The sequence below is a fragment of the Salvelinus sp. IW2-2015 genome, linkage group LG4q.1:29, assembly GCF_002910315.2.
Source record: "Salvelinus sp. IW2-2015 linkage group LG4q.1:29, ASM291031v2, whole genome shotgun sequence".
NCBI classification, from domain to species: domain Eukaryota; kingdom Metazoa; phylum Chordata; class Actinopteri; order Salmoniformes; family Salmonidae; genus Salvelinus; species Salvelinus sp. IW2-2015.
The window spans coordinates 7,310,038-7,327,857 of NC_036842.1; the positions used below are offsets into that span (position 1 = coordinate 7,310,038).

Below are 17,820 nucleotides of genomic sequence, written 5' to 3' on the forward strand. Positions count from 1 at the left end.
ACCACACGGCTGTTATCTAGTTTCCCCAGGATATGCACACACCTGAACACACACAGGTGACAAATACATTTTGTTTCAGTCCAGCCTTAAAAACAACTGATTCAACTAATCAATTTATCATCAAGAGCTTGATAAGTTGACTTAGGGTTTTTAGTGCAGGGCTGGTACAAAAGCCTGCTCACTGTAGCTCTCCAGGGCTAACAACCACTGTGTTTAGAGGATATTACTGTGAAGCGCATTTTGACCATTCAAATGCTACCTGTTGGTCTCCACATTGATGACCTTGATGCCTAGCATGGTTCCGTAGAGGACGAAGTGACCTGTCAGGTCAAAGATGATGTTGGTGAGCCTAATGCCGTCCACCTTCTCCAGTTCCCTCTCTACCGCCATCCTCTGACCAAACTCCATGTCTGGTAGCTGGAATAGAGCTCCATCAGCACTGACAGAAATACACTCCATCACTCCTGTAACACGAAGGAGTGAATTCAAGCCCTGAATGATATTTCAGTCAGTCTAAAGGCCAGTGTGCGGTTGCATTAAGATGCATCATACAGATGTATCATTCGTACCCAGATGACTGCGGAAGTGTTTGACAAACTTTTTTCAGAACTTCACATGCCTGTGATGATGAAATCTGTCCTGGAAATTAAAACACTTGAGTATGAAGAGGCAGACTGAGCACCATTGTTGTGTGTGCATGTGTTTTTCTAACATGTATCATGGTCCCTTCTATCCGTCCAACTCTGACGTCACCCCATTGAAGTTAAAACAGTTAAAGAGTGACTGCCCCTAAAAATCAACTAAACCCTTTGAAAATGGCCTATGTGGCATCGATATGAGTCAAAATTGACTACAAAGTGTAAATAGGATAATTTTGGTCAAAAAGTCAGTCTCATCTAAAACGGAGTTTGAAGCCTCAGTGCACGCCCAACGAGTAAATGAAGGTTGGGTTTGGATTACTCCAAGTGTCAATACAGGATTAAGATTAAATCCTACTACACCAGCTCTGACGCTTGTCGGCTGTGGCAGGACTTGAAAACTATTACGGACTACAAAGGGAAACCCAGCTGCGAGCTGCCCAGTGACGCGAGCGAGCCTACCAGACGAGCTAAATGCCTTTTATGCTCGCTTTGAGGCAAGCAACACTGAAACATGCATGAGAGCACTAGCTGTTCTGGACGACTGTGTGATAACACTCTCGGTAGCCGATGTGAGCAAGACCTTTAAACAACATTCACAAAGCCACGGGGCCAGATGGATTACCAGGACGTGTACTCAAAGCATGCGCGGACCACCTGGCAAGTGTCTTCACTGACATTTTCAACTTCTCCCTGACCGAGTCTGTAATATCTACATGTTTCAAGCAGACCACAATAGTCCCTGTGCCCAAGGAAGAGGAGGTAGCCTGCCTAAATGATTACCGCCCCGAAGCACTCACGTAGGTAGCCATGAATTGCTTTGAAAGGCTCCCGGATACCATAGACCCACTCCAATTCGCATACCGTCCCAACAGATCCACAGATGACGCAATCTCAATCGCACTCCACACTGCCCTTTCCCACCTGGACAAAAGGAACAGCTATGTGAGAATGCGGTTCATTGTGTACAGCTCAGATTTCAACACCATAGTGCCCACAAAGCTCATCACTAAGCTAAGGACACTGGGACTAAACACCTCCCTCTACAACTGGACTTCCTGACGGGCCACCCCCAGGTGGTAAGGTTGGGCAACAACACGTCTGCTACGCTGATCCTCAACACTGGGGGCCCTCGGGGGGTGAGTGCTTAGTCCCCTCCWGTACTCCCTGTTCACCCACGACTGCATGGCCAAACACGACTCCAACACCATCATTAAGTTTGCTGACGACACAACAGTGGTAGGCCTGATCACAACAACGATGAGACAGCCTATAGGGAGGAGGTCAGAGACCTGGCAGTGTGGTGCCAGGACAACAAACTCTCCCTCAATGTCAGCAAGACAAAGGAGCTGATCGTGGTCTACAGGAAAAGGTGAGCCGAACAGGCCCCCATTATTAACATTGACGGGGCTGTAGTGGAGCGGGTCGAGAGTTTCAAGTTCCTTGGTGTCCACATCACCAACAAACTATCATGGTCCAAACACACCAAGACAGTCGTGAGGGGGGCAGAACAACACCTTTTCCCCCTCGGGAGACTGAAMAGATTTGTCATGGGTCCCCAGATCCTCAAATAGTTATACAGCTGCACCATCGAGGGCATCCTGACCGGTTGCATCTCCACCTGGTATGGTAAATGCTTGGCATCTGACCGTAAGGCACTACAGAGGGTAGTGCGTACAGCCCAGTACGTCACTGGGGCCAAGYTTCCTGYCATCCAGGACCTATATACTAGGCGGTGCCAGAGGAAAGACCAACATTTTTTCAAAAACTCCAGTCACCCAAGTCATAGACTGTTCTCTCTGCTACCGCACGGCAAGCGTTACCGGAGCGCCAAGTCTAGGACCAAAAGGCTCCTTAACAGCTTCTACCCAAAAGCCATAAGACTGCTAACCAAATGGCCACAGGATTATTTACATTTCATGGTAAAGTCTACACATGTTGTATTTGGGCGCATGTGACAAATAAAGTTTGATTTGATTTGAAAACATGCCCCCTTTTGCCAAGTTCCACATGCAAATCCACCCCTCCGCTTCCCTACATTGAATGGGGCGCCGTTGTTTCATCGCCACCAACCACTGCGTTCAAAGGATCACGGMCTTTTGAGACTGAAAATCCCTATACGGTTTGACCATGCAATGCATACTTCTAGAAGGATGCACAGCCAACAACTATGGTTTGTATGCCCTGCCGAAGGACCCCATCACGCGGAATAGGTTGTTGGAGTTCATTGGTCCCCATAGGTGGTGAGTATACCGGTAGCGAGATCATCATTGTCCCTAGCATAGCAACCAACTAGCTAGCGAGCTGCCAACTAGCTAGCGAGCTGCCAACTAGCTAGCGAGCTACCAACTACCTAGCGAGAGCGAGGCGAGTAACGGCGTCACCGGCCTCAATCTAATCCAATCTGGAGCCAGTCAGTTTACATCTGTAAAGCATATAATAAGCTTCCAAATAAGATCATACGTTATTTCTCAAACTATGTTTATAATTGAAAGATGACAGTCGTTGACCCTGTTTTTCTGTTTAACAAAGTATACAGTTGGGTGCCAGACTGATCCCCTTGGTCATGAACGGATGCCGGGACCTACCAGAAGGAGCAAAGGTGGGTATCATAACATGTCCAGCAATGTGATTGCAATGGTTTAGCCACCTCCAAAAATCATTTCATTCACTCGTTACTTGCTATTTTCACAACTTGTCAGGCAAGACCTCAGAATAAAAGTGTCATGCGACACAAGTACCCTTGTGACACCTCCTCTGTTGTTGCCAGTCTCCCTCGACTCATATGAAATGGACACGCCATCATGAGGCCTCTGATAATGACCCGAGTTATTGCCCTGATGACGCAGACGGCTTCATCAACAACAGGTAATGCGCGTTATGTGAAAATCACCCTGTCAAAGGCCCTTCCGGTCAACACCATCTCATAAGATTGCCTGCTGCAGTTGTTCGAGAGATGTTCGGTCTGCAGCCTAACATTGAGCAAAGGGGCCCTCATCCGCATCAATACTCACTGTGAGCATTCCTATGAATGGAACAGTCATCCACATGTTGGCAAGTATCCAGGCAGCAACCTTCATCCGTCAGCAACAACAGCTTTCACAGGCTCATCATTTTTACAAATACAGAAGGTAACCCACGTCATTACTTTGACACACTTGATAACCCAATTGTGAAACATAATTTATGTAAACTGACCTTATTTGTTGATTCATTTCCACTTCTTAGATGCAAATAACGTCATGGGTATAACCTATCCTGGTGGAACAAGCTTATCGCTGTGTTCACCATTATCTTTCACTTCACATTTGATGATATCTGAAGTGAAATAGAAAGGCGATCAGGTTGGTTTCACCAGGCTATTCATAACCACCATTGATAATGTAATCAGTGCTCTATGAGTGTATGTTGTGTGTGACCGACTAGTATCTTTGATGAGGGGCCAGGAGCTGATCTATGCTGCTATACCCATCAATAGGGCTCTGGCAAAGACCTTACCTCCAGCCTCACCTCTTGCTTGCTCACCAACGGTYGTCGATGGGGAGAACATAATTATATACGTTTAGTCTGACTTATTCAAACTTCAACAAAGTACCTGTTTGTGTCAGATATTACCTAATCCAATTGCCAATGGTATTAGAACTGTGACTGYGTTCACAGAAACATGTATGGAGCCAGCACATGGAGACTTGCAAGATGATGTGATGAAGTCCAGACTGACAGACGGCTTGATACTGATGTCKCTAAATGGAGAGAGACCTGCCATTCGGCATTAAACGTTTATTGTATCGTCTTTTTGTATAATTGAATTGAATGGTGTCAGTCAATATGGGGAGGGGGAAACCCTGTGTATTCTGCACCAGGATCACGGAACTCCTGTTGTATACCGAACACCACACAGGAAGGTATGACCACTCTGTCATGTTTACCACCAGACAAAATGCTGATAGGCACAGTATCTGTATCGGCTGAGAATGAAAGGTGCACATTGTTATATTAGCAGACCACCGCTTCTATGGTATTATGTAAAGGGTTGTTTATTCTACATGGACCCATTACTACTGTACATTTGAAAGTTAACAAAACATGCATTGTSATATTACTCTGTAGGCTACTGATCTATTCAAATCTTCTGACGGCATCTCAMTATTCATCTGCCTGTAGTTATTGAACKCAACCTGCAGGAGGTTTGTTTGTTGTGATTGAGTGGGGGGGAAACGGCTGCGTGCAAGACTGACAGRTGGGTGTGTCTTGGTGGTGGCAAGGAAACAACCGCATAAACCACACCCCCAAGCCAACTCACGTTTGGCTTCTGTCATGGCCGCTAGCATTTCTTGAGGAGCAACTCAAAAAACTAGGCCAAATGCCTCACAAGTCCTCAACTGGCAGCTTTATTAAATAGTACCCGCAAAACACCAGAGGTATTGTGTGTAGGATGGAGAGAGATACACTTCTGCACATCTTGCCTCCAAAAGCACGTGCTATTTCATGAATATCAGAAGATTGAAAACAAGTAAATTCCTCAATGTCTATGCATTTCTCAAACAGCAAAATGTATTTTCCCATCATATATTGAAAATAATAATCACTTTCACTTCAAAGAGCTCAGACACAGAAATGTAATAGGATTGTTTTATTACAGTTTTCTACTAAATGAATGACATCAAATCTGGAAGCATTTCCACCTTAATACCTTCCTAAAAATGGAAAATACAGAAATGACYTGCTTACTACATCTACCTATCCCATTCTGGTAACTTGAAAGATCAACACTATGAAAATAAAAAGTTCAGATGGTTCACTAATAAATTGTAAAATCTAGACGCTATCAATCTATATAATACCTTTAAAAACAAATTCCATCCAAACCTTTCAGTATTCACCAAAGTCAAACCAGTGACAGTAAATCTGGGTCCATTGTTTCATTTGTAGCAGAGGCTATATTGACCAGCCTTACAGATGGTCCTTGATTCTGTGACACACAAGGGCCAGATATACTCAGTGTCTGCACCTATTACTTTCCACAGGACATAAAACATAAAAGAAAATCAAATCAAAGTTGAAGAAAAAGGAATAATATCTTAAAGGTAAAGTGGATCTAAATACAATCGTATGTCTTTAGCTCGATTCCTCCGTAAAATGACGAGTAGCAAACACTTAAGTAAATCTGTCCCAAAACGTTCCATCTTCTCAATCAGTGTCAGAGGACCCGCTGGAGCTGTCAGACGAGGAAGGTTCACCCTTCTTCTTCTGCTTCTTCTTGTGACGTTCCTTCTTTTCTTTCTTTTCYTTTTTGCCTTTTTTCTTGTGRCTTTTGTGTTTCTTTCTCTTCTTGCTCTCCTCTTCGTCACTCGATGAATAAGACCTACGGAAGATTGCGCCATCCACAGTTATTAAACATACACTACGCATAATTATTTCTCATACATACTGGAGTGAAAAGCATGTGACCGTACCTCTTTCTTTCAGACTTTCTGTCTTTACTTTTCCTCCTCTTGTGTTTAACTTTCCTGGTGTCCTCCTGGGGACCTACAGCAATCAGGACAAATACACAAAACCATTCAGACAAAACACTTGAATAAAAGTGAGAGCAACACAGTTGATGGAAGCCAAGGATTGACAGACAACTAAGCAGGGACTCGGTCATATAACTTTGTTATAACATAGTAACACAGCAGAGCCTGTTATAACAGTGACCAGAGCAGTGCTAAGTAGTCTGTTATAAAATAACTATTGTCGGTTGTACTGTAGACCTTTTTTTTTGTGACCAAACCTTTATACATTTTTTTATTTTCTAGTTTGGGGGGGCCTAATGCACAATATACAAACTCATCTCATTTAAATGGTTAGCTCGCATCACAGAGCCAAAAAGTAACAAATGTAGTAAGTAAAGAGAAAAAGGGGGAAAAAACTATTGCCTCTACCCCCTTCCCCCAATCAACATGTCTCCCTCCAACCAACCACCTCCCGCTCCCGCTCCCGCTCCCCCACCCAGAAACCATGTTTTCCACCCCTTCCCACCCCCACAGAAAAATCCTTCCCATACCATCCCTTCCCCATGTGCCTAAAAGCAAAGAAAGATGAAAATAGGTACATATATACTGAGTAGACAAAACATTAAGAACACCTGCTCTTTCTATGACAGACTGACCAGGTGAATCCAGGTGAAAGCTATGATCCCTTATTGATGTCAATTGTTAAATCCACTTCAAATCACTTTAGATGAAAGGAAGGAGACAGGTTCAAGACTGATTTTTGAGCCTTGAGACAATTGAAACATGGATTGTGTGGGTGTGCCATCCAGAGGGTGAATGGACAAGACAAAAGATTTAAGTGTAGTAGGTGCCAGGCGCACCGGTTTGTGTCAAGAACTGACACACTGCTGGGTTTTTCATCCTCAACAGTTTCCCGTTAGTATCAAGAATGGTCCTCCACCCAAAGGACATCCAGCCAACTTGACACAACTGTGGGCAGCATTCGAGTCAACTTTACAGTTGTCACTATGCATTCAGGCAGGTAGCGTTCTCCTGGCATCCACCAAACCCAGATTTGTACGTCGGACTGCCAGATGGTGAAGCGTGACTCATCACTCCAGAGTCCAATGGCGGTGAGCTTTACACCCTCCCGCCGACGCTTGGCAGTGCGCATGGAGATCTTAGGCTTGTGTGCGCAAATGCTCGGCCATGGAAACCCATTTCATGAAGCTCCCGACAAACAGATATTGTGCCGAGGTTGCTTCCAGAGGCAGTTTGGAACTCGGTAGTGAGTGTTGCAACCAAGGACAGACGATTTGTATGCGTACGCGCTTCAGCACTCGGCAGTCCCGTTCTGTGAGCTTGTGGCCTACCACTTCGCAGCTGAGCCGTTGTTGCTCCTAGACGTTTCCACTTCACAATGACAGCACTTACAGTTAACCAGGGCAGCTCTATGGACAGTGCCACAATGAAAGTAACTGAGCCATTCTACTGCCAATGTTTGTCTATGGAGATTGCATGGCTGTGTGCTTGAAAGTATACACCTGTCAGCAACAGGTGTGGCTGAAATACAGAAGCCACTAAATTGAAGGGGTGCCCACATACTTTGTATATATAGTCTATCAGTGAAGAGGACCTCTTCCAGGGCAATAGGATACACTGTATTTCTCTCCATACTCAGCCAGGGGCTGGAAGAATCACATCTAAACCAATTTAGGATGGGATGAAATGCTAGTGCCTGGAAATACAATTTAAAGTTTGGTACGGATATTCCTACAACGTCTTTCCCTCTTTGTAAGTTTGATCATTTTATCCGGGATCACTTACCTTGCCATATACATTTCGAAACCGCACTATGGATTTTTTCACAATAGCCAGTAGTGGGAGACAAGGGAAGCACTGAACTCCAGAAATTCTGGAGTTATATATTCATTTTGACAATAAGAGTAAGCAACAACACATCTACAACACTGATCCTCAACACGGGGGCCCCTCAGGGGTGCGTGCTTAGTCCCCTCCTGTACTCTCTGTTCACCCACGACTGTGTGGCCAAGCACGACTCCAACACCATCATTAACTTTGCTGACGACACAACAGTGGTAGGCTTGATCACCGACAACGATGAGACAGCCTATAGGGAGGAGGTCAGAGACCTGGCAGTGTGGTGCCAGGACAACAACCTCTCCCTCAACGTGAGCAAGACAAAAAGAGCTGATCGTGGACTACAGGAAAGGAGGGCCGAACACGCCACCATTCACATCGACGGGGCTGTAGTGGAGCGGGTCGAGAGTTAAGTTCCTTGCTGTCCACGTCACCAACAAACTATCATGGTCCAAACACACCAAGCCAGTCGTGAAGAGGGCACGACAACACCTTTTCCCCCTCAGGAGACTGAAARGATTTGGCATGTGTCCCCAGATCCTCAAAAAGTTCTACAGCTGTACCATCGAGAGCATCCTGACCGGTTGCATCACTGTCCGGTATGGCAACTGCTCGGCATCTGACCGTAAGGCACTACAGAGGGTAGTGCGTACGGTCCAGTACACCACCCAAGTCATAGACTGTTCTCTCCGCTACCACACGGCAAGCGGTACCGGCGCTCCAAGTCTAGGACCAAAAAGCTCCTTAACAGCTTCTACCCCCAATGTCACGTTCTGACCTTAGTTCCTTTTTTATGTCTTTATTTTGGTTTGGTCAGGGCGTGAGTTGGGGTGGGCATTCTATGTTCTATATTCTATGTTTTGTTCTATGTGTTGTATTTCTGTGTTTGGCCTAGTATGGTTCCCAATCAGAGGCAGCTGTCAATCGTTGTCTCTGATTGAGAATCATACTTAGGTAGCCTGTTCCCACCTGTGTTTGTGGGTAGTTGTTTCCTGTTTTTGTGTTTGTTTCACCATTCAGGACTGTTTCGATTTTTGTTGTCATTCACTTTGTTATTTTTGTATTTTTCCCGTGTTCAGTTAATAWATTWAACATGGACACTTACCACGCTGTATTTTGGTCCTCCTCTCCTTCTCCCGACGACTTTCGTTACACCCAAGCCATAAAACTGATGAACCATTAATCAAATGGCCACCCGGACTATTTACATTGACACCCCTCCCCCCCGTTGTTTTGTACACTGCTGCTACTCACTGTTTATTATCCATGCATAGTCACTTTACCCTTACCTACATGTACAAATGACCTCGACTAACCTGTACCCCCGCACATTGACCCYCTGTATATAGCATCGTTATTTCGTGTTACTTTTCATAKAATTTTTTACTTTAGTTTATTTAGTAAATATTTTTTAACTGCATTGTTGGATAAGGGCTTGTAAGTAAACATTTCACTGTAAGGTCTACTACACCTGTTGTATTCGGCGCATGTGACAAATACAAATTTGATTTGAGATATTCTGCGGGTTAAAGAAACCGGGATGTTAGTCCATCTACCGAGGTCGGAATGAATTGATTTGAGCTTTCTGTTAAAGTTTCTGGCAMTGGTTTTATCTAAGGAAGGAAATATATCTAAAACCAAATATTTAAAATGGGAAACGATAGTGATTCCATAAGTAGAGATGGCGTCCTCCATCGGGGTCTTGAGAGGCAGTAAGGCAGATTTGGTTAGATGTATTTTACTTGAGATGGAGCTGAATTTGTTTATGTTCTTCAAAGTGTTTGGGAGGGATTTGAAATACACTGTCGAGATAAAGTCGGCTCATAATGAGATGACGTGATCCGTAGAATTTAGAGATATTGGTGTAATTTCTTTAGAWTGTCGAATTGCCTGGGCCAGGGGCTCCATAGACAAAAATAGCAGAGGTGAGATGGGATCACGTTGCCTGCAACTTCTAGTTATACTGAATAGAACAAAGCATGTATTGCTTGTTATTACTATGGCTGAGGGATTGTCATTTAGTATTTTAGTCATATTAATGAAATTCGAGCCAAGTCACAAAGATATGACCATTCTAGTCTATCAAAATCTTTTTCTGCATCGAGAGATAAACCAAAGCTCTTTGGGCTGTTCTATGATGAAGCTTGTAAGATATGTAATAGACGACAGATGTTAACCTTAGGATAATATTTGGTCCGGATGTACCAATTTGGGTAAGGTGCAAGACAGGACGAGAGAATTTTGGAAAAAAGTTTCATATCTATGTTTAGCAAATGAGAAGACTGGGTGTCTTACCTTTTATATATATATATATATATATATATATATATATATAAATAAAAGGGAAATTAGTGCTGTTCTTACATTCCTTACAAATGAATCTTTGTAAACGACTGTGTTAATCATTTCAAGCAACAGTGGACCTAATTGGTTCCAACATTTTTAATAGAGCTCAGGAGGAATACCATCCCAACCAGGTGATGTGCCTTTATTGATGTTATCTAATGCCCTTTTAAGTTCATGGAAAGAGATTTGGGCTCCCAGCAAGCCCGGCTTCCTCAACTGAGAGAAGATGAGTTCTTAGATCCTTTAAACGGGAATCAATCTGGCTTGCTGTGGATTTACAAATCAGGTGTACAATTCTTTATAGAAACGGGAGATTCTTTAGTTGATTAATTTGGCTTCGGATAGTAATTCACCTGATTCAGATTCAATCGTTGCAATATCCAGTAAATGATCATTACTGCAAAGCTTTTTAGCCAGTAGATGACTGGGTTAATTACCATGGATGTAATGGTTGAGTCYAACTCGATGGATGGCAAATTCAGATAAACGCAGTTGTATTGTTTTTAATAACGCCTTTGATGGCGTCCCATAAAATGTGAGGATCCTCGACTGAATTTTTGTTAATAATTACGAATTCATTCAGTTCAGTTTCAAATTGGTCACAGAAAATTTGGATTTTGTAGTTAGGAAATATTAAAGCGCCATCTTGTGGCTCTTGTAGGAGAATCTGGAATTTGTATCTGGCAGTAGTAAGCATGACGATTAGATACGCTCATATGTCAAATTTCTATTTTCTTGAATAAAGAAAATAAAAGCGTAGGCACGTCATAGTACTAAATCAATTCGGGAGAATGTTTTGTGCCTGTTTGAATAGAAAGTGCACTCTTTTGCTTTAGGGTTATGAGCTCGCCAGGCATCAATGAGGTAGTAATCAGAGAGTACATGATGAGCCTTGGTTGCTTGTGGATTGTAGTTGGTCTCATTAGATTTGTTCCATATGTCCAGAATGGCATTCATGTCTGTACCAATAACCAGTTGGAATTCAGTTCATTCTAACAACATGCTGAGCAGAGATTCCAAAATGTAAAAAAAGTTTTGACCTTTTGAGTCTTTTCCATCCCGACCCAGCTTGTCATTAGACAGATCCTCCTGCTCGTCCTCTGTACTCTCTTCGCTGCTTGTACTGCTTACGTCTAGGACAATGTCTTTCCGGGGGTCCACACGCACAAAGTTACGGCACTCGAACGTCAGGTGGCCCGCTGATAAAATGACCAGAGTACAAAAGTGAGTGAAGAAGGAAAGTACTTTAGAATGAAAGTGTATCTAGCACAGAATGATTATGGCACACTCAGGGGTCAGGGGACAACAACAAACATTCTGGAACTGTATTCACAAGGCTTGAATATGTAGAGTTAGACTAGAGACATAATAAAAGCAATAAAGATGACTTACGGTAACCACATTTCTTGCACCCAGCTCTGATGTTGTCCTTATTGGGACCTGCAAATGAAGTGAAAAATGAAATCATTGTGAAATGGGACAATTTATTGCTTTGTTGAAGTCTCGCAAAAACGTAGGCCTGTATATTCTGATTCCTTCTTATACTGAACATAAATATAAACGCATTATGCAAAAAATGTATAAGACTTTACTGAGTTACAGTTCATATAAGGAAATCAGTCAATTGAAAAAAGTGTATTAGGCACTTATCTTTGGATTTCACATGACTGTTGGTCATAGATACCTTAAAAAAAGGCTAGGGGCATGGATCAGAAAACCAGTCAGTATCTGGTCTGACCACCATTGTCCTCATGCAGCGCAACACATCTCCTTCGCATAGTGTTGATTGTGGCCTGTGGAATGTTGTCCCACTTTTCAATGGCTGTGCGACGTTTCTGGATATTGGCGGGAACTGAAACACTCTGTCGTACACGTCAATCCAGAGCATCCCACACATGCTCAATGGGTGACATGTCTGAGTATGCACAGGCCATGGTAGAACTGCTTCCAGGAATTGTGTACAGATCCATGCTACGTGGGGCCGTGTATTATCATGCTGAAACATGAAGTGATGGCGGCGGATGAATGACAMGACAATGGGCCTCAGGATCTCGTCAAAGTATCTCTGTGCATTCAAATTGCCATCGATAAAATGCTAATTGTGTTGTTTGTCCATAGCTTATGCCTGCCCATACCATAACCTCACCATGGAGCACTCTGTTCACAACGTTGACATTAGCAAACCGCTCACCCACACAATGCCATTTACAGGGTCTGCGGTTGTGAGGCTGGTTGGACAGACTACAAATGTATCTAAAACGGTGTCTTATGGTAGAGAAATGAACAATTCTCCGGCAACAGCTTTAGTGTGGGCATTCCTGCAGTCAGCATGCCAACTGCGAGCTCCCTCTAAACTTGAGACATCTGTGGCGTTGTGTGACAAAACTGCACATTTTAGAGTGCCCTTTACTATCCCCAAAGGTSCACCTATGTAATGATCATACTGTTCAATCTGCTTATGTATTATACCACACCTGTCAGATTGATGGATGACCTTGGCAAAGGAGAAATGCTCACTAACAGTGATGTAAACAAATTTGTGCACACAATTTGAGAGAAATAACCTTTTTGTACGTACAGAACATTTCTGGGATATTTTATATCAGCTCATGGAACACGGGACCAACACTTTACATGTTGCGTTTATATTTTTGTTCAGTGTATATGATTCACATTGAGATAACATAACACAGCTGTTATCAGACGAATGGAGAGACTAAAATGCCATACACAGAATATTATCAAAATAACACTAGCTAGCTATTTAAAACAATGAACACAATCATACCAGCCAATCGGATCATAGTTGCTAGGCTAGCTAACTAGCAGTCCATAAGTTCTGCCAAAAAGGCAACTATAAGATAGTTATAGCTAGCTACCTCCAATTTCCATTAAAATATTAATACCGAGGAGTCTTATGTTAGATCAAACATACCTGGTGCAGCCATTATCACACTTTATTGCAAAAAAACAACAACCTTGTTGCGTTGATAAATTTCGAACCACTTCCCTGTGGGTCCTCTACAAAACAGGTCCGGTAGGAAACATAAAATGGTTAGTGGTAAGTATCATCTTTGGTAAAAATAATTATAATAATTAAACACATTTGGAGCTGATTTGACTGACTACTTGAGAAATAATTCGCTCATACTAATATTTCTGACTCTCTTATTTTTTCAGAAAACTTTCATAATTAAAGTTCTCTCGATATAAATTCGTCAGCCTCCCTTTAGCTAGCTAGCTAAATCAAAATAACACTAGCTAGCTAGCTACTGTTCTGTATAACGTTTTAGGGGGGCGGGAGAGGGTTGATCGCAATGTAACACACGGACCAAACCACACATTTTAGGGGTGTATATGGAAATGATAATCCATCAATGTTTTAACAGATGTATATTTACGACATATTTTCATACACATATTTAATAAGTTCATTGATATTTGACATATCACCCTTCAAACAAATATTAGGGAAACTGCTTCCACGCATCGACTTGGTAAATGCCGCTCACACCCCATTGCCTCGAGGTAAACAACGCATTCATGGTTTAACAACATGGCGGTTCAGTGAGCTGTGCGTGCGACACATATAGATATTAATCTCTAATTTGCAGTCTTTGCGAAGTACTTAGTGCTGCATTTTCGGGAAAATATATTTTTTTATACTGCTGAAAAGATAGATAACAGATTTTCGGTGTCGAGTTGTCCGTTAACGTCACCGACAAAATGAGCAACATTTACATTCAAGAGCCTCCAACAAACGGAAAGGTGAGCGCGAGCTTGCATGTCAGGGGTCCTGTAATTAGTTCCTCTGAAGATCACAGTCTGCACGAAGTACAGTAAGCTGGCTAGCTAACGTTCTGCCAAGCAGGCATGTGGCCTTGGTATAAAGTGATATGATATTCTACCTTCTCAGGTTCTGATCAAGACCTCAGCTGGTGACATCGATATTGAGCTGTGGTCCAAAGAGGCACCCAAGGCCGCCAGAAACTTTGTCCAGTTATGCATGGAAGGTAAGGATTGAGTGCCTGATTTATATCTACTAGCAGGTTAAAATGCTAGGTCACTCAACAATACTGATGTACTTATAATGTATACTCAAAATCTTGGTTAACCCAGATCTAAAATCTTGCGGAATTCTGTCCGATTTTGTTTAGTCTGTCCTCAAGAGATTAGTATACTCACCATTTCACATTGCACACCAGCTTATTGTAAATGTGTACTGTTCTCTTCCACAGGYTACTATGATGGAACACCATTCCATAGAGTGGTGCCAGAGTTCATTGTCCAAGGAGGAGATCCCACAGGATCCGGGACGGGGGGAGAGTCCGTCTATGGACGCCCATTCAAGGTTAACTTTCACTGTCTCCATCACCTTATTATCTCGCATCATGGTCACCCAGAAAACGTATAGGCTAGTTATAAACTCAACTTTTCTACATGAAACCTTTGTCAGCTCACCCATTACTATGGTTTCAGACTTCCACTAACAATGAGACAGTGGGGCTGATTCTTGTTTTGCTGTTGGTTCTGTCCCCCGTTCCCAGGATGAGTTCCACTCCAGACTGCGTTTCAATAGACGTGGTCTGGTTGCCATGGCCAACGCAGGGCCCCATGACAACGGCAGCCAGTTCTTCTTCACCCTGGGTCGGGCAGATGAGCTCAACAACAAACACACCATCTTTGGAAAGGTAAAACGCCAAAAGAAGATCAATGCATCTTTATGTTTGGAAAGCTTTTAGTATGCCGCATTTGTCCTGTAAGTTCATCTTCCTTTCMCCAATGCAGGTGACAGGTGACACAGTGTACAACATGCTCAGGTTATCCGAAGTGGAATGTGATCAGGAGGAAAGACCTTTAAATCCACACAAGATACGAACCACTGAGGTATGTATGTCTTGTTATGGGTTTACATCACACAATAATATTTTATCACTTTGACCATTCATTTGTTTTACATGTTTTTCCAATTCTGTACACTCTGTTACTTAAAGTTTTTTTTAATGTCTCCCTGCAGGTGTTACATTCTCCCTTTGATGACATCATTCCACGTGAAAGAAAAAAATCCAAAAAGGATGAAGACAAAAAAGAGGGAAAGAAATCTCAGTCCAAAGCAACAAAGTAAGTGTTTAATTGACTATTATACACACTTTCTCTGCTCCTCAATCTGTTGCTGACTCGAAAGCGTGGTACTGTATTTATGAACAGTCGGACTCTGGACCTATTTATTTTGTCAGGAACTTCAGTCTGTTGTCATTTGGAGAGGAAGCCGAGGAGGAAGAGGAAATGGTAACTCAAGTCAGCCAGGTAATTAGAACATGAGCAGTCTCATTGTTATTCTGCGCTTCAAATCAAACTCGCCATCTTTATGCCATCAGTGTCAATCAGATACATTACACACATTGTTTCTTTTCATCCAGACACTGAAGGGGAAAAGCAAAAGCAGTCATGACCTGCTGAAGGATGATCCGCTGCTGAGCTCTGTCCCAGCGGTCAACAAGTAAACACTAAGATACCGTAGAGACACCATGCTCTGCTGCCTCAACTTATCCTGTTTGGAGAATGAATGAATATATTATTCATGTTTTTCTGAATCTATTTGTCTTGTGTTTGAAGGAAAAAAGCCAAAGGTGGAGCTGGAGAAGCAGCAGAGGTATGCTCTTATTCCTTCATGTGGTCTGTTCAATCAACACACCATGCACCACATTAATAATGCACTCCGTTCCACTTGTTGGGAAGCACCTTTTCTCTTGAGTGTTCTTCATGCCTTCTCTCCTCTCTCTCTCATCTCTCTCTTGTATTCAGGGTGAGGATGATGAGGCTGCGGAGGGGGATGCGAATGGTGACGAAGAGGAGTATGACTCTGACGAGAGGCAGGAAATGAGGGAGAGGATCTCTAAGAAGCTGAAGAAGATGAAGGAGGATGAGAAGAAGAGTACCGAGCCCAGCGAGGAGGACAGAGGAAAGAGGGCCAACCGCAGGTAGATTACACTAAAATGACATTCCATACGGCCACTTTTGCACCTTTTTATTTGGGGAATGTTGTTTCATCTAATAGCGTTGTTTACGTTAATTGTTCGTCAGTGTTCTGAGTTTAGGCCCCTTTTTGTCTTTACCACAACATCTCTGATTAGAAATCTGACTTGGTGTCCAACAGGTGGCGGTAGYGTACAAGAGAAAGTGATGTCAAATCAGTGGTACAGTAGTTGTAATTCTTTAGACTCTGCCATGGGGAGGCGATGTAGCACTGCATGGACAAGGGAGCTCAGTCTGTCTATGCACTGGATATACTACTGCTTTAAAAGCCCCAACTCAATGTCCAGCTAGTTGACAGGTTGGTTCAGTTCACAAGGAAATCCGTGATAAAAGAGACAGAGCTTTTCGTTCAATCTGTTCTGATAGGTTTTCAAAGTTATCTTGTGATAACCGTGATGATGCAGTATGACTGAACATACCAAAGGACCTCGTCGTAGCGATAGAGCAGTGTGATTCAGCGGCTTTGAAGTAATGGCCATTAATCCTATGGACTGGCTATATCGTAGGCTACATACCAACACTGAAAACTCAACAATGACTCCTTACTCCTCGCTCACTACTGTAGCTAAGTACAGTGTTAACAAGTGACAAGATAATTACAATGGCAAACGCCATCTCTGATTAAACACTGATTGTTGTAAAATACATTTTTATGGCAATTACTTTTGGTGACCATGAATGAATGAATGAATCAGAGGGTCGGAGGTACTTATGCCTAGGTGATTCCTCATGAAAATATAACAAAAAATATCATGATTCTTTACATTTTCAAGAAATGTAATCCATAGAAGAGTCCTTTGGAGGAAGGATTGTTGACATATATTTGACATTTGTATCTATAGCATAATTGTGGAAAAATGTATTGAAGCTGGTATATTTGTGACATGTTGGCATTACTCAGGCCTCCTTTTAAAGCTGCAATATGTAACATAGAAATGTGTGTTATAGATCTGCCATTCTCGTTGAAAACAGGTCTAAGAAGCAGTGAATCTGTTTTATGTGTGCTATTTCTATGCTTCCCATTCTTAAGTTTAAGTTTTATGTCTTTTACCTACGGTTTTGAACACCAGCTGAAAGTACAATATTGTTGGTTATGGAAATGATATTTCACAGCTTTTTAGATGGTACAATGATTATCTACATTATACTTGCTTGTTTTGTCACAAAAATAAAATTAAGCGAACTGTTAGAATTTTTACAACCAGGAAATGGCATAGTGATTTCTGCAAAGTGCATCTTTTACGATTCCATAATGTTTTGTCTGCAGGTGCTACAAAGCAAACATTGGTGTCATATGAAGCTTTACCTCTTGCTCTGTAATATGCGTAGCATTTTCATTTCAATAACAATTTTCTTACATGTATTAATTCATATTGAGAAATATTCACATGCATATTGAACATATACCATGAGCAATTTAGACATGCCATTAGAGATTTTGAGAA

General features: G+C 42.5%; 2 protein-coding genes across 2 annotated transcripts in view; one reads left to right on the plus strand and one right to left on the minus strand.

Annotated features, from left to right (window-relative positions):
- Positions 1-5,256: 5,256 nt before the first annotated feature.
- Positions 5,257-13,627, minus strand: srek1ip1 (SREK1-interacting protein 1). The gene is made up of 5 exons (XM_023983514.3): positions 13,275-13,627; positions 11,732-11,779; positions 11,380-11,538; positions 6,095-6,167; positions 5,257-6,003 (listed from the first exon to the last, which is right to left on the minus strand). Exons 1-5 carry the CDS (start codon positions 13,285-13,287, stop codon positions 5,829-5,831), a joined length of 468 nt encoding a protein of 155 aa, XP_023839282.1. The 5' UTR covers positions 13,288-13,627; the 3' UTR covers positions 5,257-5,828.
- Positions 13,628-13,865: 238 nt separating this feature from the next.
- Positions 13,866-17,820, plus strand: part of LOC111961335 (spliceosome-associated protein CWC27 homolog) — a 49,169-nt gene continuing 45,214 nt past the window's right edge. Inside the window, exons 1-10 of the mRNA XM_023983513.2 lie at positions 13,866-14,107; positions 14,256-14,352; positions 14,578-14,690; positions 14,887-15,030; positions 15,128-15,226; positions 15,357-15,460; positions 15,577-15,646; positions 15,760-15,839; positions 15,956-15,992; positions 16,145-16,320. Coding sequence (XP_023839281.1) covers positions 14,066-14,107; positions 14,256-14,352; positions 14,578-14,690; positions 14,887-15,030; positions 15,128-15,226; positions 15,357-15,460; positions 15,577-15,646; positions 15,760-15,839; positions 15,956-15,992; positions 16,145-16,320 — 962 coding nt within the window. The 5' untranslated portion in view covers positions 13,866-14,065. The remainder of the gene's footprint in view (positions 14,108-14,255; positions 14,353-14,577; positions 14,691-14,886; positions 15,031-15,127; positions 15,227-15,356; positions 15,461-15,576; positions 15,647-15,759; positions 15,840-15,955; positions 15,993-16,144; positions 16,321-17,820) is intronic.